Raw genomic sequence first — 19,320 nt, 5'->3', positions numbered from 1 at the left:
GCCCCGGAACTGAACACAGGATTCGAGGTGTGTCCTCGCTGGCACTGAGTACAGGAGAGCAATCACTTCCCTTCCATGATGCCTTTGGCTTTCTTGGCTACCTGGGTGCACTGCTGGCTCATGTTCAACTGCCTGTTGACCAGCATCCCCAGATCCTTTTCCACCAAGCAGCTTTCCAGCCACTCATCCCCATTGATGGGGATGAGTAGCATTGCATGGGGTTGTTGTGACCTAAGTGCAGATCCCAACATTTCACCTTATTGTACCTTATACAGTTGGCCTCAATTCGTCATCAATGCAGCCTGTCCAGATCCCTCTGCAGAGCCTTCCTGCCCTCCAGCAGATCAACACTCCCACCCAGCTTGGTGTCACTGCAAACTGACTGAAGGTGTTCTCAATCCCCTTATCCAGATTGTTGATAAAGATATTAAACAGGGCTGACCCAAATACTGAACCATGGGAGAACTGGGGTAAAGTGGAGAGCTAAACTTAGGATAGAGAAGTCCAGTTCAAGTATTCTCCATAACGCCATTTTGGTAGCAGAAGCGCTGCTGTTACTGCTGCTTATGGGACTTTGTGATCCAGGGAACTTCTATCTTCATAAGTTTTATCATTCTCCATGTATTCTTCACAGGAGATAATTCCAAGTTTATTTGAGAATAGCACTGTGAGAATTGCAGTGACCTATAACTAACATCAAGTAAAGGCAGTCATGAAAAGATGATACAATGATTATTAATGCTTCTCTTATCTTTGAACATAAAGAATATGCTCAGCAGCAGAAGGGTTTTGTGCTGAATTGCAGAGACTGGATGAAGCTTTATGTTGGACTAGTTCTGTGGCAGTTCAGTTGTGATTTTACAGTGTATTCTCAAGGATATACTGTGAAGTTTTAATTGTCTTTAAACTTGGCATTGATTGGTCACTGGCTTACTATGCCAAGGGTGATGGTCACCCTGCACAGGTTACTAATTTTACAGAAGGTGACAGTGAATGTAACTTAAAATCCTTTAGCAGTTATATCTTAAAATTTTGAAAGCTAAATAGGGGGGAACCTGGCAACAGACATTTTTTTATTCATTACAGTATTGTATTAGTGTCTTAATATGGTATTACAGAGTGGTATTGAGACACCAGAGATGCTGTCTTACGGTTGCAAGGAAGTTTTTTGCAATTTGTTGAGCAAATAAACCTTATCATCTTACCATTCCTAAAAAGAGGTGCCTTTGCCTTTTTCTACTGGGAAGTCAACAGAAAATTGACTCAGTCATAATACAGCAAAGTAACAACCTTCTGCTTAATTAATCTAAATTAATTAATAAATTAATTAATCTAAATAGACTACAGGTAAGAAGTCTTTAGGTTGCTGAGCTGTTATGTTGGTGACTGAAATACAGTTTTAGTGCTAGTGCTTTCAAATCATTCCAGTTGCTCTTTCCTTAGGGCAATAGCAGACAATACTGCTCTAGTAGGCACATTCTCTAAGTCAGCATGTTTTGAATTGTTTTCAAATGCACATCACTGTCTAATTAAAATTATGTGCAGCAATCTTCTGAACAGATCTTTGAGGTCTGCTTGTGATTTGAGGGGAAAATAGAAGGAGCAAAAAAATAAAAGGAAGGATGAAAATTTTATAACCTTAAGGCCAATGTAGGAGACCTTGAAATTATTCTGGTAGCTATTAATCTTCCTGTTCAGACTGAGCTGCACTTTGACAGTAACAAAAAAACCTTCACTCTGTTCTTTGCAAGGGAAGAGTGCTCTGAGAAGTCAAAAAGAAGCAAACTGAGTTGAGTATGTGTTTTCCCAGCTCTGTGGAAATGTCACCTTCCTCGGTAGATCACTACTCATATTATAAGACCTTTGAGATTTAATTTTGGAAGTGTTCACACTGCTAACATGGTTCATTTTCACTCACCAGCTTTCCCCTAATATGCATCTCTGTTTATAGTATGTATCCTAGGTAGTCATGTTGCACATCGGGGTAATTCAGATCCCACACATGTTACTTGGTGTGTTGTGTTGCACAGCTGAGTTACACAGCTGTGGAGGGAGTAAATCAGAACAGACCCACACACTGAATGGCATGTGTGTTATAAAACCCTGTGGTTGTCTGTCTTGACAAATAGGGTTCAGTGTTGTGCTGTCTGGATTCGAGATCTCAGCAGGGTACTGCATGTGCCAGAATGGTTAATGAGGATGGACTTGAATGCAGTTCAGGACTGCACAGGATACTTTTAGTGTAATGTCTATACCACAGTCATCAACCAACTGATCACGTGCTGGATCAAGTTTAGGTCCTGTGGCCTTGCTATTGCTGCAGTATAGTTTGGTGACAAGTACAGCAACTCAGTTGTGTAGAGAGCAGAGGAAAAACTCATACCAAGGCAAAAAAATACCCCAGCATAATAAATTTTTGAAGTCCTGAAATGGAAGCTGTCTTAGAAATGCAGAATAATTCTGGTGGAAAATAAGAATCATGAGAGGTAACTTACATATGATTGTATTTCTCTTTCTCTTTAGGGAATGATGGTTGTGAATTATGTGGTTTACCAAAAAACAATGCAAGTTAGCAACGGAGTTGGAAGAGATCTTATCTCTGAGTTTTCTGTTCTTTCAATAACAAGTTGATGATTTTGTGTGTCCAGTTGAGATCATTCAGACTATCTGCAGATATTTTTATTCCTTCCATGTAATTTCTGCCTATCCTAAATGTGTGTGGCTTTTCACCAACACTGTGATGTTTCATGTTGGAGTTTGTGGAGAAAGGCACAAAAAAATTTTGAGTTGATAAATGAATAATAAAACTTTGAATATTGATATACCAGAAAGTTGTGCTGCTAACCAAAGTTGTTGACATGTCTGATGTCATGAAATTAGTGCAGGATGATGATAATGAAAACCTATGAAATAGAGATCACTAATAAGTTCAGGAGCCTGGTAACATATGTTTAGACACAGGCCAAAGTAAGGACTTGGGTTTGGGTTCTTCTCTTGGGCTTTTTTTGTTTATAAGTAAACGAAACAATGACATGATTTATAAGTTTAGTTGCCTTTTTTCCCATAATCTAGAACTTGTGCTTTTAACTGTACTTAAATATCATGTTTTCTTTATAAGAAAAATACTGATATTTATGACACAGAGACATGGCTTTGCTGTTACAGTGACTTTAGCTTATTATATTTTTCCTAGTGAGTGATGTTTGAATTTCATTATTCATTTGTGTTTCACATGAAAACATTTTTGGAGGTGTTTTTCCCTCACCTTGCAGAGCAATTTATCTTTTACTTGCAATGGTAAGATTGATTGCAAAAAGGAATCAAGATTTAAAAAGATTATGCCTTGATTTAAAAAGAAAATGTTTAATCTGATTTTTGTAGTGATTCCTTCTATTATTCTGCATTCATAGCTTGTTAGTTATCAGCAGAGGCCTTTTGACTGCCACAGTGTAACAAATGAGGAACAGACTTTTTTTTAAGTGCTGTAAAGATGTCACAAAATGTCTTGCTGTGGGAGGATTTCAGATCTGTGTAGTTGCGATGGATACAAGCATATCCTAAGTAAATCAATAGAGAATATATAAGGGGAGGAGAGAATGGAAGCTGCTTGTGAACATGGTACATTTTCTCACATCCTTCTACTATTTGCAGTCTGAAAGCTCTGGTAGAAGGATGCAAGCAGTGGTCATCCAGTGCACCAAATCTTGGGAAGATCCAGAGAACTGCACCTGCTTTTCCAGGATTCACCAGCTTAGCAGAGATAGGTAAAGGAATTCCCTGAACTTGGTACTCTCATCCCCACTTCCATTCACATTTCAGTGAACTTCTTTCCTGACCTTCACCTGGTACCTTACAGCAATGTTTTAATTTTGTTTGGTATCTGTTTTTCTTTTGTTCTTTGTCAAGTATACACTTTCTCCTCCTGGATTTTCTTCTTGTTCACCTCACTGCTTGTGCTTCTCCCTCTGTCAAGCTAACAAGCTTCTGTTAATTCTCCTCGAGCTCCATGCTGTCTCTCAGCTACTTTCCTGAATAATGATATTTACATGTGCAGCATGCTTACACCTTCACTTGCAAGGAGCAATCCTTAAAATTTTTCTGCTTTTTGCCTCTCGCTCACAAACACATAAATTTACTCTAGAAATTACTGAGGTGTAGGTTGCCTTTGAAATGCTGCAATTAATCCCAAGTGGATGAATGCTTCACTGATTTCTTTCACTTTGACAGGGTTTCCAGTTACTTCTTTCAGCCTGTCTTCTTTGGAAACAATAGACTGTATCTGGGAGTTGATAAATGATGTTTGTGAGGAGAACAGTTGCATCTTGTGAGGAGAAGCTTATTTTGAAGTACATTTTTGAGACAATGAAATTTGCCAGTGAAAATGTTACATTGAAAATGTTACAAATTCTATTTTAATTTGCTTTCCAGATGATGAGGACAGTGAATGTTTTAATGGAGAGGGCAAAGTGCACCCTTCACCTGTGCACAATCAGTCATACCTCTGCATCCCTTTTCAGAAGAATGAAGAATGGGATGGCCCTTCTAGTGATGCCAATGAGGAGTCCACCCCTGTAAACTCTGCTACCAGTACCCCACAGCTGACACCCACCAACAGTCTCAAACGTAGCGGCTCCCACCACAAGCGATGTGAGGTTGCATTGCTTGGCTGTGGAGCAGTGCTGGCTGCTGCAGGCCTGGGTTTTGATCTGTTAGAAGCAGGGAAGTGTCAGCTGCTGATTGAAGAAGAGCCAGAGGTGCCCAAGGAAGAGAAGAAGAAGCGTGACAGCATTTTTCAGCGAGCTGGCCGCCCACGCAGGAGCACTAGTCCACCTTCCCGGAAGATCTTCAAGAAGGATGATCCCCTGTTGTTGCTAGGCGAGCCATCCACATCCCTCACCCTTCTTTCCCTGTCTTCCATTTCCGAATGTAATTCCACCCGGTCCCTGCTGCGCTCAGACAGTGATGAGATTGTGGTTTATGAGATGCCTGTCAGCCCAGTGACAGTCAAGGCTCCCTTGCCAGCCATTACAAACCCACTGGTCAATGTCCAGATTGAGAAGTTCAAACAAGACCCCAACCAGTCCCTGACCCCCACGCATGTGACGGTCTCTTCCCACACCCAGCAAAGCGGACACAGACGCACACCTTCTGATGGAGCCATCAAAGGGAGTGGACTGGTTGTCAATGGGTGCCCAACCAGTGGATGCCCTTCCAGTAGCTGTTTAACTGGAGCACTGGGAGCAGGTAGGTTTTCAGCTATCTTCCTTTTCCTCTTCAGAATGAAGACAGAAGCAGTATAATTACTTGTTGCTTATACATTCATTGAAGATGACCAGTCCACAAGAGTTGCTTGTGGAGGCTATCTTTACACAAATAGCTAACAGAGGAATGCAGTAATGATTTTGGTTCCAGCATCTTCAGATTGCCATAATCTTGAAGATACAGAGTTTGTAGATTCTGGATGGAGGCTTTCTGCTTTAAATATGTTTTCACACTGTATATACAATAAACTAAGATCTGTAACCACTTAGCAGTGACATCTAACATGTTTTTTCCCTCTTCTCTTACACTGTCTGTTTTGGATAGGTGTATTAAAAACACCTAGTCCAAGCAGAGATCCCAGTGAGGTCCCTCGCCTGCCAGACCCCAACCTTGTTTTTCCTCCAACCCCGAGACGATGGAATGCACAGCAGGATCCCACACTGGAAAGACCCAAGACACTGGAGTTCCTACCCCGGCCACGTCCTGCAGCCAGTCGGCAGCGGCTTGATCCCTGGTGGTTTGTGTCACCCAGCAATGCCAAGGGTGAATCTTCTGCCAACAGTTCAAGTACTGATACTCCAAGCAATCTGGACTCTTGTTTTGCTAGTAGCAGCAGCACTGTAGAAGAGAGACCTGGACTGCCTGCACTGCTTCCTTTCCAGGTGGGTCCTCCCGCAGAGGAGCGGACACTGTTGGACATGGATGCTGAGGGGCAGAGCCAGGACAGCACCATTCCGCTATGCAGAAGTGAACTTAACACACACAAAGCTGCAGCATATGAACTCAAGCAAGAATACTGGTCTTAATATGAAACCACTGGGGGCAGTGAGACCCTCTAAATTCAATCCTACTTTTTGCACTGAGAATGCACTTTGAAAACAGATGAGATGGAGGGATGCTACAGAGATCATATGGTGCTGCCTCTGCTGAAGATGTGTTGTCAGCTACCTGATTTTTGTCTGCATTTGGGTGAAACTTGGCAACTCTGAGCTGCTGACTTTTGCTGTGGGGTTTTCCTGTAGTCTTCCCTGCCCTCTTATTGCAGTTTGAATCTGCAATGAGCTAAAATTATCATATCAAAGTCTTTTGTTACTGACCTTGTAGAATTTGGCACTTGGCAGTAAGTACATTGGTATCCTGGTATTAATCAGTATTTTCAAATAATATTCAAATATTACACTACAGCAGACATCAGTGTTTGATGTTTTCCCAAGGAATCCAGAACAGAAACAAATAAATATCTGGAGGCTACCTTCTCTGAAATACATTCAGATTGTTAGAGAGGCCTGGGAATCATCATACCCCCACTGAAATAGCAGAAGTAGCTATCTTAAGACTTGTTTGTCCTCTTTTGCTCATGTGATAGTGTAAGGTGGAACAGATGGCAGGGGAAGGGCATGGCATCTCCACTGGTGGAGGTCTTTGAGAGCAGGTGAACCAGACTGTTGGAAACAAGTAGGTGTAGTTGATCCTGGCTTCAGGGTAGGTTGGATGAACTTCATTGATCTCCTGAGGTCTCTCTCAGCCCTATTTATTTTATGACCCTGTGCTTTCAAGATGAAGGCTTATAGTATAGCTGTTTAGCTTAGGTTTTTTTTTTTTTTTTTTTTCAGACTTCCATTCCATCAGTCTCTTTTCTTCCCACCCTTTTTCTCAGGCTCATAGTCAAGTTGCCTCAGCTTTGGGAGGGGAGTTAGCAGAAACTTTCTTTAAAGATGTGTTGGCTTGCAGAAGGAAGTAAGTTATGTGTTTCCAAATATTTTTCTTTCTATTTTTTTCTCCTTTCTTACGCCTTTCAGGAGTGACGCATGAAACCCAAGACTGTTCTTATGCACACTGGTACTTGTTTAAGGCTGTTTTGAAAATGAGGCTTGTTAGTAGTTGGATTGTGCAAACAGGAATCAGAACATCTGGATTCTGTTTTATTTTGTCACTGACTCACTGTGTGACCCTGGGCAAATAATGTAACCTCTGTGCCTGAATTTCCCCATCTGTAAATAATAGGAATAATACCTACCTCACAAGGGGAGGGGTTGGGACATATATAATAGGTATAAAGTCCTTTGAGATCTTTGAGTGAAAGGCACTATAGATATATAGAACTTTAATCAAATTTGTAAAACACTCCTAGATCTGGAGCAAGAACAGACCCCTGTCTGGAAGAAGGAAGTCACACAAAATAGGGTGTGCCTATCCTCAGAGTTTTCTGTATAAAGACTTCAAGTGTGTCTGTGCCACTGCAGGTATGTTTTACTGGCTGTAATGAGAGCTTCAATCTTCCCCAAATTTGGCATTATATATAAGGGATGTGGCCTTTATGTGAGTGTAATAGGGTAGTCTGCTTTATTGCAGGGTACAGCATGTCTGTTCACTGTTTTTGTACAGATCTATGCTTGTTTTGCTAATCTGCTGATATTTGGTTGCAAATAAGTCATTTGACAGTGCTGCCAATGCAGTGCTCAGCCTGTTGGGGCAGTCCAGTCCTGCTGTGAAGGCAGTAGGGCCGAATACTTCCTGCAGCTGTCAGCACAGTGAACTTGTGTGTTTAGATGTTTGTAACCTGATTTTACATACCAGCATGTTGCGGAAGAACTGTATGTAAGGCTTTTTAGTTCTGCGTGAGGACTGAAACCAGCATGTTCCCATTAGTCAAGTGCACCTTTTTTTTCCAAGCAATTACAGTATGTTTTGTTTTGAAAGGTCACATATTTCTCATTTATCACATTCTATGGAAAATGCTTAATGGCAGAATTACTTTCTGCTGCCCTCCCTTTTAAATGCTCCAGAGCTAGCCTTAATGGTGCTACACTAGATGTTGAAGCTGGAGAGACTGTTGACTCTTTAGACAAGGTATTATGATAAGGCAAGATGGGATTCAGATACTTGAAGAAAACATTTCTGACTATTTTGTTAAATTTAGACCTTTGGCATTATTGATTTCTTAAGCATCCTTTTGCTTTCCATTTCTGAAAACTCAGTTTGTGACCCAGACACTAGCAAAAAGGCAAAACTCATCCAACAGATTGCTAATTTTGATTGTGCTATAAATCAACTTTAATGTAATATCAGTAAGAGGCTGTGTCAGAGGGATTTGAAAGAAGGACATGAAAATAATTTATTTTTCGTAGTCTTCCTTATAATTTTAAAAAGTCTGGAACAAAACTGGATCAGCTGTTCTGAAATGTTACGTTTTCTATCCAAAAGGTATCATTATAAATGTCATAGGGCGTATCATCTGCTCTGCAAAGGCATCACCTGGAACAGCTCCATTTGAACAGAAATCTTTCAAATCCATTTACTTGCATGAAATGGGAGGACACCTTTCTAGGTCACACTATATAAATGATATAACTCAGCCTGCTAAACTTTGTAATATCTGGCCAGTTGATTTCACCAAGTCAACTTTTAAGGTTTCTGTCAAGTTCCCAGGAAAGACAAACGTAAAGGCAAGTTGTTCAGTCACCTCTTTTACTTAGGAAAGTTGAGGATGAAGAATTAACCCCACTTGCCCCTCTCCCCCTTTTATATAATCACTTGGTGAGGGTGGTATGTAGCTGAACTTTGAGAAGTACTTTGCTCCGGAGAATATCTTCCCTAATGCCAAGTGGACATTGCTACATGAAAAAACTGGGTAGGACAGATGACAAGAGTCAAGGATCCAGGTCAGGGTTACCAAACTAGGTACTGTTATTACAAAGCTGCCAGGTCAGGGTTACCAAACTAGGTACTGTTATTACAAAGCTGCCAGACTAGTTAGAAGCATATTGGTTGGTATGTGTTTTGTTTGTGGTTTTTATTTTTTTAACCTTTCTTCAATGCAATTATCGTCATTGAATCTAGCGTGTGAATTAACCTGAGGATGTCTTTGAGCATCCACCCATAACTGTCTTCCAGTGGCCAACCTGAGGTATCAGGCAAGAGGAGTCAGTTGTGGAAACAAGGCTCCTGGCTTCAGTAGGTGGTGGGGTGTTCTCTGGCAGGCAGAGAGGGAGCTCTCAAGAGTTGTCAGGTATTTTACCTTATGCACTCCAAAAGCTTTTGCAGCCAGTGTCCTAAGGCCCAGAGGCTGTACGCATGTTTAAGCTAGATCAAAACTTCTCTCTATATAGCATCTGTCACATCCTGATTTGAATTCTCTGCTTTCTTAATCTGTTGGGGTTTTTCCTTCCCAGCTGTGGGAGCTTAGGTGCTCCAAATCTCCAAAGTGGTTGACTCTAGTACTCCAAATCTTTTTTTTTCCTACTGGTTGCTAGTATTTCCATTTGTCAGGGAAACAAAAATGTCAGAATATTGGTCATTGACCTACCTTTATAGTAGTATTCTTGAGGAAGATGGAAAATCTTAATTAAAAAAAAAAAAAACTAATAAATGTATTGTTTCCTAAATGTCTGAATAAGTTGCACTTCTGTTTTGTCTGAGAAAATGAGAAAAAGAAAACATGAAAGTCACTGAGCAGTCTAAAATGATGACGAAAGAATGGAGAAAAATATGTTTAAATACAAGCCTTACAAAGAGGGAGTGGCAGTTTTTTAACTAATAGTAATAATGAGATTGTCGCTGAGAAAAATGTTTGTGGTTTAGAAATATATTTGTATTTTTGTTTAGTCAGCTGGCAGTGTGTATCACTAATTTATGTAATCGATGTGCTCATTTAGGAAATAGAAAAAAGTTTGTCAGCCCTTCAAAGTATACTATACTTGTAGCCTGTTTAGTTTTCCTGTAACTGGGATATAATATAGGTATTGGGGGGAAGGCACAGACATAGCAACCAGTGCAAAAAAAGACAAATTTTTTTATAAATTTCTACTGGTTTCATAGAAATTGCGTGTGGGACAAGTAGAGAGAAGAAAGCTTTTGTGTCAAAACTAAGGTGATTAGATAGTTACAGATTCTTTTCTAATACTGTTGCTTCTTACACACTGCACAGTGGTCTGTTTTACCAGCAAGTAGGTCTTAATCTCCTCTCAATCATTTTCAGAGGTACAAATGTAGCTTTTAATACATATTTTCCCTCCAGTATATTATTGCAATGGGTTGATATTCAATATGGGGCAGGGAACCTTGCTGAAAATACTCTTTTTGTAGTAGTTTTCTAACAAAATGAGTATTTTTAAAGTGAATTTTTTGTTATTGATGGGGAAAGACCTGTTCTGGTTTGGCATGGTTTTATGATGAAATATTTTTTCTGTACCTCTAGGAATGGGAGTAGTTGCCTTCCTCTTCATATATGTTAAGGCATTGTGGACAATACTGCATAGAGATGTTACTTCGATATGTCACAAAACTGGATGAAGGTGAGGCAGTAATGGTCAAGTAAAGAATTTGGAGTGTTTTGTTAAATAAAACATGACAGGAAATCCCTGACCTTGAGTCGCCTTTCTATCTTGAGATTAATTTTTATTTGAAACCTAATTAATCTCTGCGGGATGAATATGGGACCTGGAGTCTCACTGGATGTATGGAATCGAACCTACTCCTATGTCCCAAAATTCAGTGATAGCCTGGTTTTTTTGCAAGTAATTTTAAGCTAATGTAAATAGTTTTGTTTCTTTATGTTTTTTTTTGAAATGTTTCTCCTTGGAAAACATGCTTCTTGATTTCTAACCTTTTCCATGCATTTTGGAGATACTCTGAAGAACTCTTACCAACTCTGGTGAATAAGAAGGGTTATATCTTGCAGTGTGATTTAAGTTCTTTTGGCTTTTTTTTGTATGAAAAAGGACATTTACATTTGGAAAGATTTCTGATCCTTACACTGTCACTGAAGAACAGTTTCTTAGCTTCCATGTTTATAATTCATATAAGACTACAATTTGGGTAAAACTGGACATTAAAAGTGAGGGGATAGACATGTGTTAAAACATATTTGCAAACAAGCAATAAATACACCAATAAATACAAGAACCAAAATATACTGTCATAGAGCATAACTTTCAGACTTCATGAGTCTTTGGTTGATGGTATACTTAAGGTATCTATAGGAAAAAATGCCTTCTTATGTTTTTTCTTAAGTTTACTGTTTCAATATTGGAATACAGTGGTTTGCACAGCCAGCTAATATGGTAGCTAGCCAGACAGAAAGGATCTTTAAGCAAATTTGCTTTTTTTTTCCCTCTTATTTTCAATCCAGTTTTTGGTTTAAATTTTATTTTTTGTCTTTTTTTGGTGTTTAACAGTCAATGCAGTCTTAAGAAGAACTTATTAACCTCACTTTCACAGTTTCATGAGGCATTATGGACATGAATCTATGGGTTTATTCTGGTCTCTATTGAACGCCTTAGTAGAAAGTCATGCTGCAGTTAAAATGTGCGTTTGCTTTTGGTTTTTCCCATGCTTGGCTTTTTTAAACAGTTTTGCCACTGGTCAGAGATGAACACAGCTTCTGAAATTACCTACATAAACTTTTTTTTTTACATTGGAAGTAATCACTCCCAGGCTAGGAGGTGTGTGCTTGATTAACAAGTAACTTGCCACTGCTGACTGGGTAGTGGGTCTGATGTAGATACTGGAATTATTATTGTTCCTTTCTAACAAGGACCTCCCATTATTCGCAACTGGGAACTCTTTAGCACTTCCTCAACGTTTGTATACAAGAAATACATTTTAGCTCCTTTTGTACATAAGTGGAAAATCTTCCTTTTTCTAATCAGGAACATAATTTTCCTACCGAGAATGGCTTTTTGAGCTCTGTGGTTTTGTTTATTAGTTTTCTGTTCGGGGATATTGTTTATTTTGGGTTTGGTTTTTAAGCCTCTCAAATATAAATATATGTGTTAGGTGTATCCTGTATGCCGAGGTGCCTTCCATCTCACATATCTCCTTGCTGGGGCCTGAGGTTGGTTTTTTTGGAGGGACCTCCTAGTTGTAGCTTTCAGTACTTTCAGGCCAGATACCATCATCACATTTTGTGCCCTCCCATTTAAACTCCTGTGTTGAGCCACATGCTATCACTGCCTCTCCCTATTTCTCCATTAGGGATTTGGCCCCAACCCATCTTTGTTGGTTATTTATTCTTGTTGCCATAGTAACAAGTGTAAGGCAGAAAACCATACACATTTCAGATGTGCTTTGACCTAAAAGATTTCCATGCTAAAAGCATAAGATACAACTGGATGAAGTGGAAGTGGAGGTTGGCAGGAAACAACACAGTCAAATTATCCTTCTTAATGTAAGTCAGAGGACAGAGAGATACTAGCTACTTGGTAAACTGTTGTCATCATATTAAGTTGGATCCTAAAGAAGAATTTGACGAATGTACAGTTACTTAATTTGATAGAATGATTTGGGTTGGAAGGGACCTTAAAGGTCATCTAGTTCCAGTCCCCCTAGATCTTTCCTCTAGAAACACTTTCCACTAGATCAAGTTACTTAAAGCCCCATCCAGCTTACCCGGTTTCTAGTTGGTTGGTTTTGTTTTATCCTGAACTACCTCATTTGTAGAGATAGAACGGCAGAAAGTCTAAGTCTTGGTAAGATTTGCTCTAAGTGTGCAGTTAAGGTTGGAATGAGATGGGAAGGCAGAGACAAACTTGTATTTGGCACTTTGACATACAAATTCCTGATGGAAAAGTAAAACCAGCTATTCAGTTGATTAAGATTATACTTGCTTTAGATATTTATGTCTCCAAAATAAACAATAAAGGACAAAGCAGGGCATTTTTCTTGATAGTTTCTAACTTGTGGAAGAGTTGATTGTCCAGAGACAAAAAGGTGGAGATTTCATATTGGTCACTACTGCTTTTAGAAGTGATAGTCTCTTTTTTCAGAACAGATTTCATCTTTTAATAATTTAATGTGCTCTTAAAGTGGAGCTGTAAACGATCCTGATTGTTTTCCTGTATTTGCAGTATTGTTTTCCTAGTGTATCAGCTCCTAATACAGTCCTTACTGTATCTGAATGCTAATAATGTGCAGGCAGCCCAATAGAACTAATATTAAGGAACTCTGACACATTCTTAAGTGTGCAGTATAGTGGATTTATTAACCCAGCTTGAAGTGGGCTACTGTTAGGTCTGTTGCTGATGGGTCAGATGGATGCACAGCTAGAAAAAGAGGGTTTATAACAAATCTGCAGGAGCGATGCCAACGTTGTATTTGCTTAAAATAAGCAATTTGAAAAATAAGCATGGAGGGAGGCAGGGGGAAGGCCATCCATTAATCAGAAATACATCTATCAGATCTTGTCCATGCTCAAACTTTAGTTGCCAGGATAGCTAGTGAGAATCTACATTGTGTTCAATGTGGCTGAAACCTCAACATTAAAACAAGAATAATTTATTTTATGTATGCTATTTCAGACTGATTAACACTGTCTCCCATTCTACCTTGATTGTTTTGATTCAGCATTTTCTCCAGAAATGATGGCCTTCTTGTCTTGGAGAGGCATATAGGTCTGAGAAAGAAGAAACATGGCTCTATCAATGTCCTGATCTTTTGTGTTTTGTGATCTTGGCTGGAGAGGTTATAATGGTGCAGGAGGACATGCTGGTGTTGTTCCAAGCTTCATTAATGAGAATGCCGCTAGCAGCAATTAAGTTACAGAACAAACCTGGCCTCTGATTACTGTTTGGCATAGCTCAGTTGCACTCTGAGCTTTTTGAGTCTAACTATATCTGGAGGTGAACAGAGCTTTTTCCTTGAATTCTGCTGGAATTTGTGAATGTGGCCACTTCTCATCTTGGGCAATTTGTTTTCTCCCAGGCCCGGTCGATGTCACAAAATCAGTTGTCACCCTCGACTTATTGTCCAGATACTCATAGTAGGTTTGTTCTTCTGTCTTGCATGCTTTAGTGAGCAGCTCTTACAATGTCAACAGGGTTAGCATTTGTATCTGAGCAGAGCAGCTAATATCTCTGAGCTGACTTTTCACACTGCATCTCAAGCAGTTGTTACTCCATCAGTTCTGCCATTGCTCTATTTTTCAAGGTTATCTTGACAACTATAATATCCAGACTGTAAAGAATACAGCCACAGGAAAAAAAAGTAGGTAAAAAAGAAAGCATACTTAGGAGTGTTTGCCAGTTGAACTGGTTAAATTTGACCAATGCTCTTGGCAGAGAGTAGGATCCATTCTTTTGCAACATAGATCTCTTTGGGGGATGGCTTGGTTTGAACTGCAGAATTTACCTAGATTCATGTAAAGTCCACGGGCATTGGTGCTCATCATGTTTGGCAGTTATAAGAAGATACCGCATAAACCCAAGAGCATCTAGTAATAACAGTTTGTATTTAAGGTAATTAACTTTCAAGTTAAAAGGGAAGGGGCCTCAATTCAGAAAGCTCTTCATCACATTCTTAAACACCACTGAAATCAGTGGAATGTATTTGTGGGTCAAAATGCACAAGACCCCAGTTAAGCAAAGGTCTTTTAATCTGAATTGGGAGATTGTTGTGTAGAGACTGATGGTGAAGGACCAGGTTCTTACCTCGATTGTCAGAGTAAGAAGTTAGTTAAACTGAGGAAAAAGTTCCTCAACAAGCCCCTGGGTTTGATTGCTGACTCTTGTGGCCTTTCCATGGCTTCACATGCCATGCCTATTTGACTGCTATTTCTAACCATAAGCAGGGTAAGCTTTGAGAATGTTTTCTGACATGGGGTGAAGAACTTCTGCATTAGCAGATTGCTAGCTGTAAAGGGGCAGTAAGTGGTGATTGGAGGCTGTGTGTGCAAATGGCAGCTTAACCTGAGGCCTATTCTCAAGTGTTTCTTCTCATTTTACAAATGCATCCCTCCAGGCTGGTTGACAGACGTGACAAGCTCAGCAGTGATCAACATCCACCACTTTTACTAGAGTTCTAGGATTCTGGCTGTCAGCTGTCAGCACAGCACACTGTGCTGCTGTATTTGATTTCTTTGTCATAAAATCAGGACAAGCTGGAAATATATGAGATATTTTGCCTGACTTAAGTTGAGAGGCTTATATGGAGTGAACAGCCAACAGTGGTGGAAAAATCAGGGAAAATACCTGTGCTTTTAACTATGTCTCTTCTGTGGCTTTGAAAGTCCAAGAATTTCTCAGCCAGAGAATGTATTTCCTCCTTCTTTTTATAAGCTATTTCTTTCTTTTGCCTTATTAATTGTGGATCTGCTCCTGCTTCTATTTCAAGCCAGATGCAAAAATTGGTGACCTGACTTTCCTAGGTACAGTGTTGTAAATCTGAATAACCAGGTGAGTAGATTTCTCTAGTGTAAGATCATGCCCCCATGTCTGATCCTTTGAGATATGGAATAGTTCCTGCTCGTGTTGAAATCACTGTGTGGAGGGTGTTGGGTACTTCATAAGGAACTCCAAACTCTGTAGGACTGGGATTCATCTTACAGCTCAAGTATTTCAGTCTGGTTTTGGAGACCTCTGTATGTCTTCTCTTCAATTTATGGTGTTCAAAAGTCTGTTGCTATGGAAGTAGCACCTGAAAGTATGTTTTGCCTGAAGAACCTGCAATGAAGCAGTTACATTACCAAATGGCAATGTACCCCAGAATTGAGTAAAATAACAGAGGCCACCAAGTTTTTCTTGTTTGTGTGATGAAATGTTGTCAAATTAAGTGATTTGTTGGAGCCTTCCTTTAACTTCTGTACAGCAGTAAGCTTAGAGGAAAAGAAAATTGCATTATTTTTAAAAAGGCTTTATTTGTGACCTGGGCTTGTTGCCTCTGACCCTCTTGGGCTTAAATAGTTAAATTATATTAATGTCCAGTTTGTTTCACTGTAGGTAACACATCAACTGAATACTCTTGTGCATAATCTACTGTATCTTTCCTCTGTTCTGTGTCAATGTATTATGTGTATTTGGATTACAGTTCTTTTTGTATTAAATTATTTTATGTTATAGAACAATATTTAAGTGAAGCAAAGAGCTAATGGAAGTTGTTGACGTTTTGGGATTTCTTTTCTCTTTGCTCTTTTTTTGGATGTACTGTAAATTGTAAACCAAGGATGCCAAGCAGGCTTGGTTCAATGGCTAAAATTATTGTATTACAGTGTAATGCTGATCTAGGCCTTGTCTCAACACTAGAGCACACAGACTTGAATAAAACTGTTATAAAAGCAATTGTCTTCAGGCCTTGAGTTCTTGGGTTTGTGCTCCAAATAATTTTAGGCAGGTATTTAGAAAAACAGTGGCATTACCTTGCTATGAAGATTTCAGAATTTTTCCCAGTACAAGTAGTTTATTTTTCTTTACTAGGTACCTCAGCTATTCCAGCTCTGCGTTCTCCATAGGGCTTTTGAAATGTTTTTTGTGAAAAGTCAGTTTAGTACAGGTCTTGGCACATACTACCAGTCTGCTAAGCCCCTTCTGGCTTCTCTCTGAACCAAGGAATTAATTGCATACCATTTTTATTAAGGCTAATATTTCTGTTCTGTTAGCTTGATGTTTTTCTACTTTTTATTTAATGTCCCAGCAAGAATATGAATCTAAATGGCTGGATGTGGAGCTTATGCAGTAACATGTATTGTGCATGGTGACATTTAACAGATGGTTTAGATTCACTTGTGATGCTGTGCCTTTGTCCCTGCCACATCATTCAGTGAGACAAAGGTACATGAACAAGAATCTTTCCAAGCTGTTTTCATGTGCTATCTGTGTGAAAGCCAGAAACACATGGTTTTGATTCCTAGGCCATGAATTTGAATCCTAGATTATACTTTTGCTCTTCTCTGCCACAAAGCCATCATTTCACATTTCTCTGCTTTAAGAAATGTAGCTGTATTGATGAAGAACTATGCACTACAAGAACTTATATTCCATAATTTCCTTTGAAAAAGTTTTTTTTTTCTAATGCAGGTACATGCAAGAAATCCTTCACCCTTCCAACAGATACGGAGACTGAACAATGCATAGGTAGGCTTCCTTTAGTCATATATTCCATTCAAAGTACTGTAGTGGTGTGTTTTGTGGTAAAATAGGAGGACAGTGAACACACAGTCAATTAAGTTTGTTAGAAATAATAGTATGCAAGATGAATTGCTTTCTCACTTGCTTTAACAAAAGGTATCTTACAGTGTTTTGTTTTTCAAACTATTTTTTACTCCTCCCCAGATCTGGACTGTTTCAAACTGAAACAAGTATTTCTACCTCCTGTAATGTTCTGCAAAGTAGCATTATGTCTTAAAAGATCCAGATTTTCTAGCTGAATTTACTCACCTGTCACAATGACAAGGTTACCCTAATGTTCAAGCTGGCCTCATCAGCAACAGAAGTCTACATGCATCATGGCAGATCAATTTCTACCAGCAGCTGCAGCTGCTGCAGAACAGGGCAGGATCACAAAGCACTGGGGTAGAAGAGGAAAATAAAATAGCAGTTTTCTAAGCAGGGAAATCTTAACTTCTAGCAGAGAAGGAACATCTTAAATGAAAACTGGCAGAGTCAGTACAGATACAGAACAAACACACCAGCAGATGCTTTAGGCTGAGCAACTTGAGCTTTTCATTGTTAGATGTGTAGGCAAGGGTTGGGTGTACAAGTTCTACTATGACAGTGCAAATCATATGTGGCCTTTAGCTCTGAATGTGCTCAGATGAGGAAATCACCATGTATTACATTATATTCAGATGGCACATGCTGAAATAGTAAATGCAGGTGGTGCTCTGAAAGTCCATAGCATACCTTGCTAAAACTTCTAGTAGACTTCCAAGGCTATGCAGATTAAGGGAGAAAAGGGCAGGCTTTCCTCTATCATGCAGCTCATATAATTTGATTAATTAATCTGCTATTTCTAGTGAAATTTTGACATTCTTGGTCCTTCTGAAATGGAAGTAAAGGGGGAAGATGTCCTACTAAGGCTAGGCTTAACAAGAGCCTAATTACATGTAACATGAAAAGTTTGTAGACATATTGCTATCAGGCTCAAATAGGCTAAGCTTTTGAAAAAATCTGGAGTGAACATGACAATAACAAATGTCAGAGTATTTTAACAAGGATTAACATTAACAAGCTTTGTCTTCATGCTTGGACACAATGGACACTGCAGTTTGCTTTGCCAGGGAAAGAAAATAATTATAACTAAGGATGAGCAAAGCTCTGGTGTTTTCAAGTAGACTTCAGCATGCTTTGTGCCTCTTTGCTGTTTCATCTGAAATCTTATTAAATGGCATGTGATTTACTTGCTGTTAAGTCCTCATTAATTTAACAATGAACAAATCTGAGTGGAATGAAAAGAGGCAGGATCAACTGATAGCACTCCGACACAAAGTAGAACAGAACCATAATAGCTTTACTAAATATAACCAAAGTCTGTACGCTTCATGCTTGCAAAATTTGCTCTGAATTTTATTCTTTTCTCCCCAGATCATACTACAGTATCTTAACTTTATAACAAATCACAGGTTGTAATTTTTTTAAAAAAAAGCATGAATGAGGTTACCTGTCACAGATTGCAGCCAGTATTAAAAGAACCAGCTCTTGTGGATGTGAATGTCTTACACCATCATGCTCTCCAATGCGGCCCTGAGACAGTAGTTGGAGAATTGCTCATTGTACAAAGAGCTAACTATTTCTGCAGCAGTTTGGCATTTTTGCTTTTGGTGATCTTCCTGCAATTGCATCTGGTTATTCACTTTTGCTACAGGTACCCCCAGATCTTGCAGGCCTTATTTGGAGGTAAGAGAATCCTCTAAGGTGGTACATTGTAAAGGAGAACTTATTGATAATGACTTGTGACTGGAGCTGCTCTGTAAGGGATGATGAACTGGAGCAAAGGGTGACTGTAGGGCAGTGGCCACATGGATACAGTCCCAGAGTACCTGATCAAGGTGAACAGAGCAGGTCAAGTGACAGTAACTGGGGCCAGTCACAGCCCAGTGATTTTCAGGCAAGTCTATAAGGATAAGGTGGGTCCAAGGTCAAGCTAGGAAGGCAGAAAGGGGCCTGGGTGAGTAAGGTACTGGGCAAGTGTAGCCATAATCATAATTTAGCTGAGACAAGGATTATGGACAAGAAAATGTGGCTACTTGCTCAAAGGAGGAGGCTGTGATTAGGTTTCTCATAGCTCTTGTCCCAGCCACAGCCACACAGCTGTATCTGAGCTGACCATGAGCCCAGGCAGCCAAAGTGC

General features: G+C 39.5%; 1 protein-coding gene across 7 annotated transcripts in view; it reads left to right on the top strand.

Moving 5' to 3' along the window:
- The window catches only part of MAP3K9 (mitogen-activated protein kinase kinase kinase 9), a 64,281-nt gene extending 45,254 nt beyond the window's left edge, over positions 1–19,027 (top strand). The window contains exons 9-13 of one of the 7 annotated variants that reach the window (XM_068193282.1): positions 3,652–3,764; positions 4,429–5,244; positions 5,587–5,924; positions 17,049–17,105; positions 18,640–19,027. In XM_068193282.1, coding sequence (XP_068049383.1) covers positions 3,652–3,764; positions 4,429–5,244; positions 5,587–5,924; positions 17,049–17,105 — 1,324 coding nt within the window. In that variant the 3' untranslated portion in view covers positions 18,640–19,027. Of the gene's footprint in view, positions 1–3,651; positions 3,765–4,428; positions 5,245–5,586; positions 7,932–10,459; positions 10,552–17,048; positions 17,106–18,639 lie in introns of those variants that run through there. The other 6 variants (XM_068193280.1, XR_011000031.1, XR_011000032.1 and 3 more) reach the window with 6 other exon arrangements.
- Positions 19,028–19,320: the final 293 nt, after the last annotated feature.

Source organism: Anomalospiza imberbis, chromosome 6, assembly GCF_031753505.1.
Source record: "Anomalospiza imberbis isolate Cuckoo-Finch-1a 21T00152 chromosome 6, ASM3175350v1, whole genome shotgun sequence".
NCBI lineage: Eukaryota > Metazoa > Chordata > Aves > Passeriformes > Viduidae > Anomalospiza > Anomalospiza imberbis.
The sequence above is the reverse complement of the archived record's forward strand: the minus strand, read 5'-3'. Positions and strand labels throughout refer to the sequence as shown.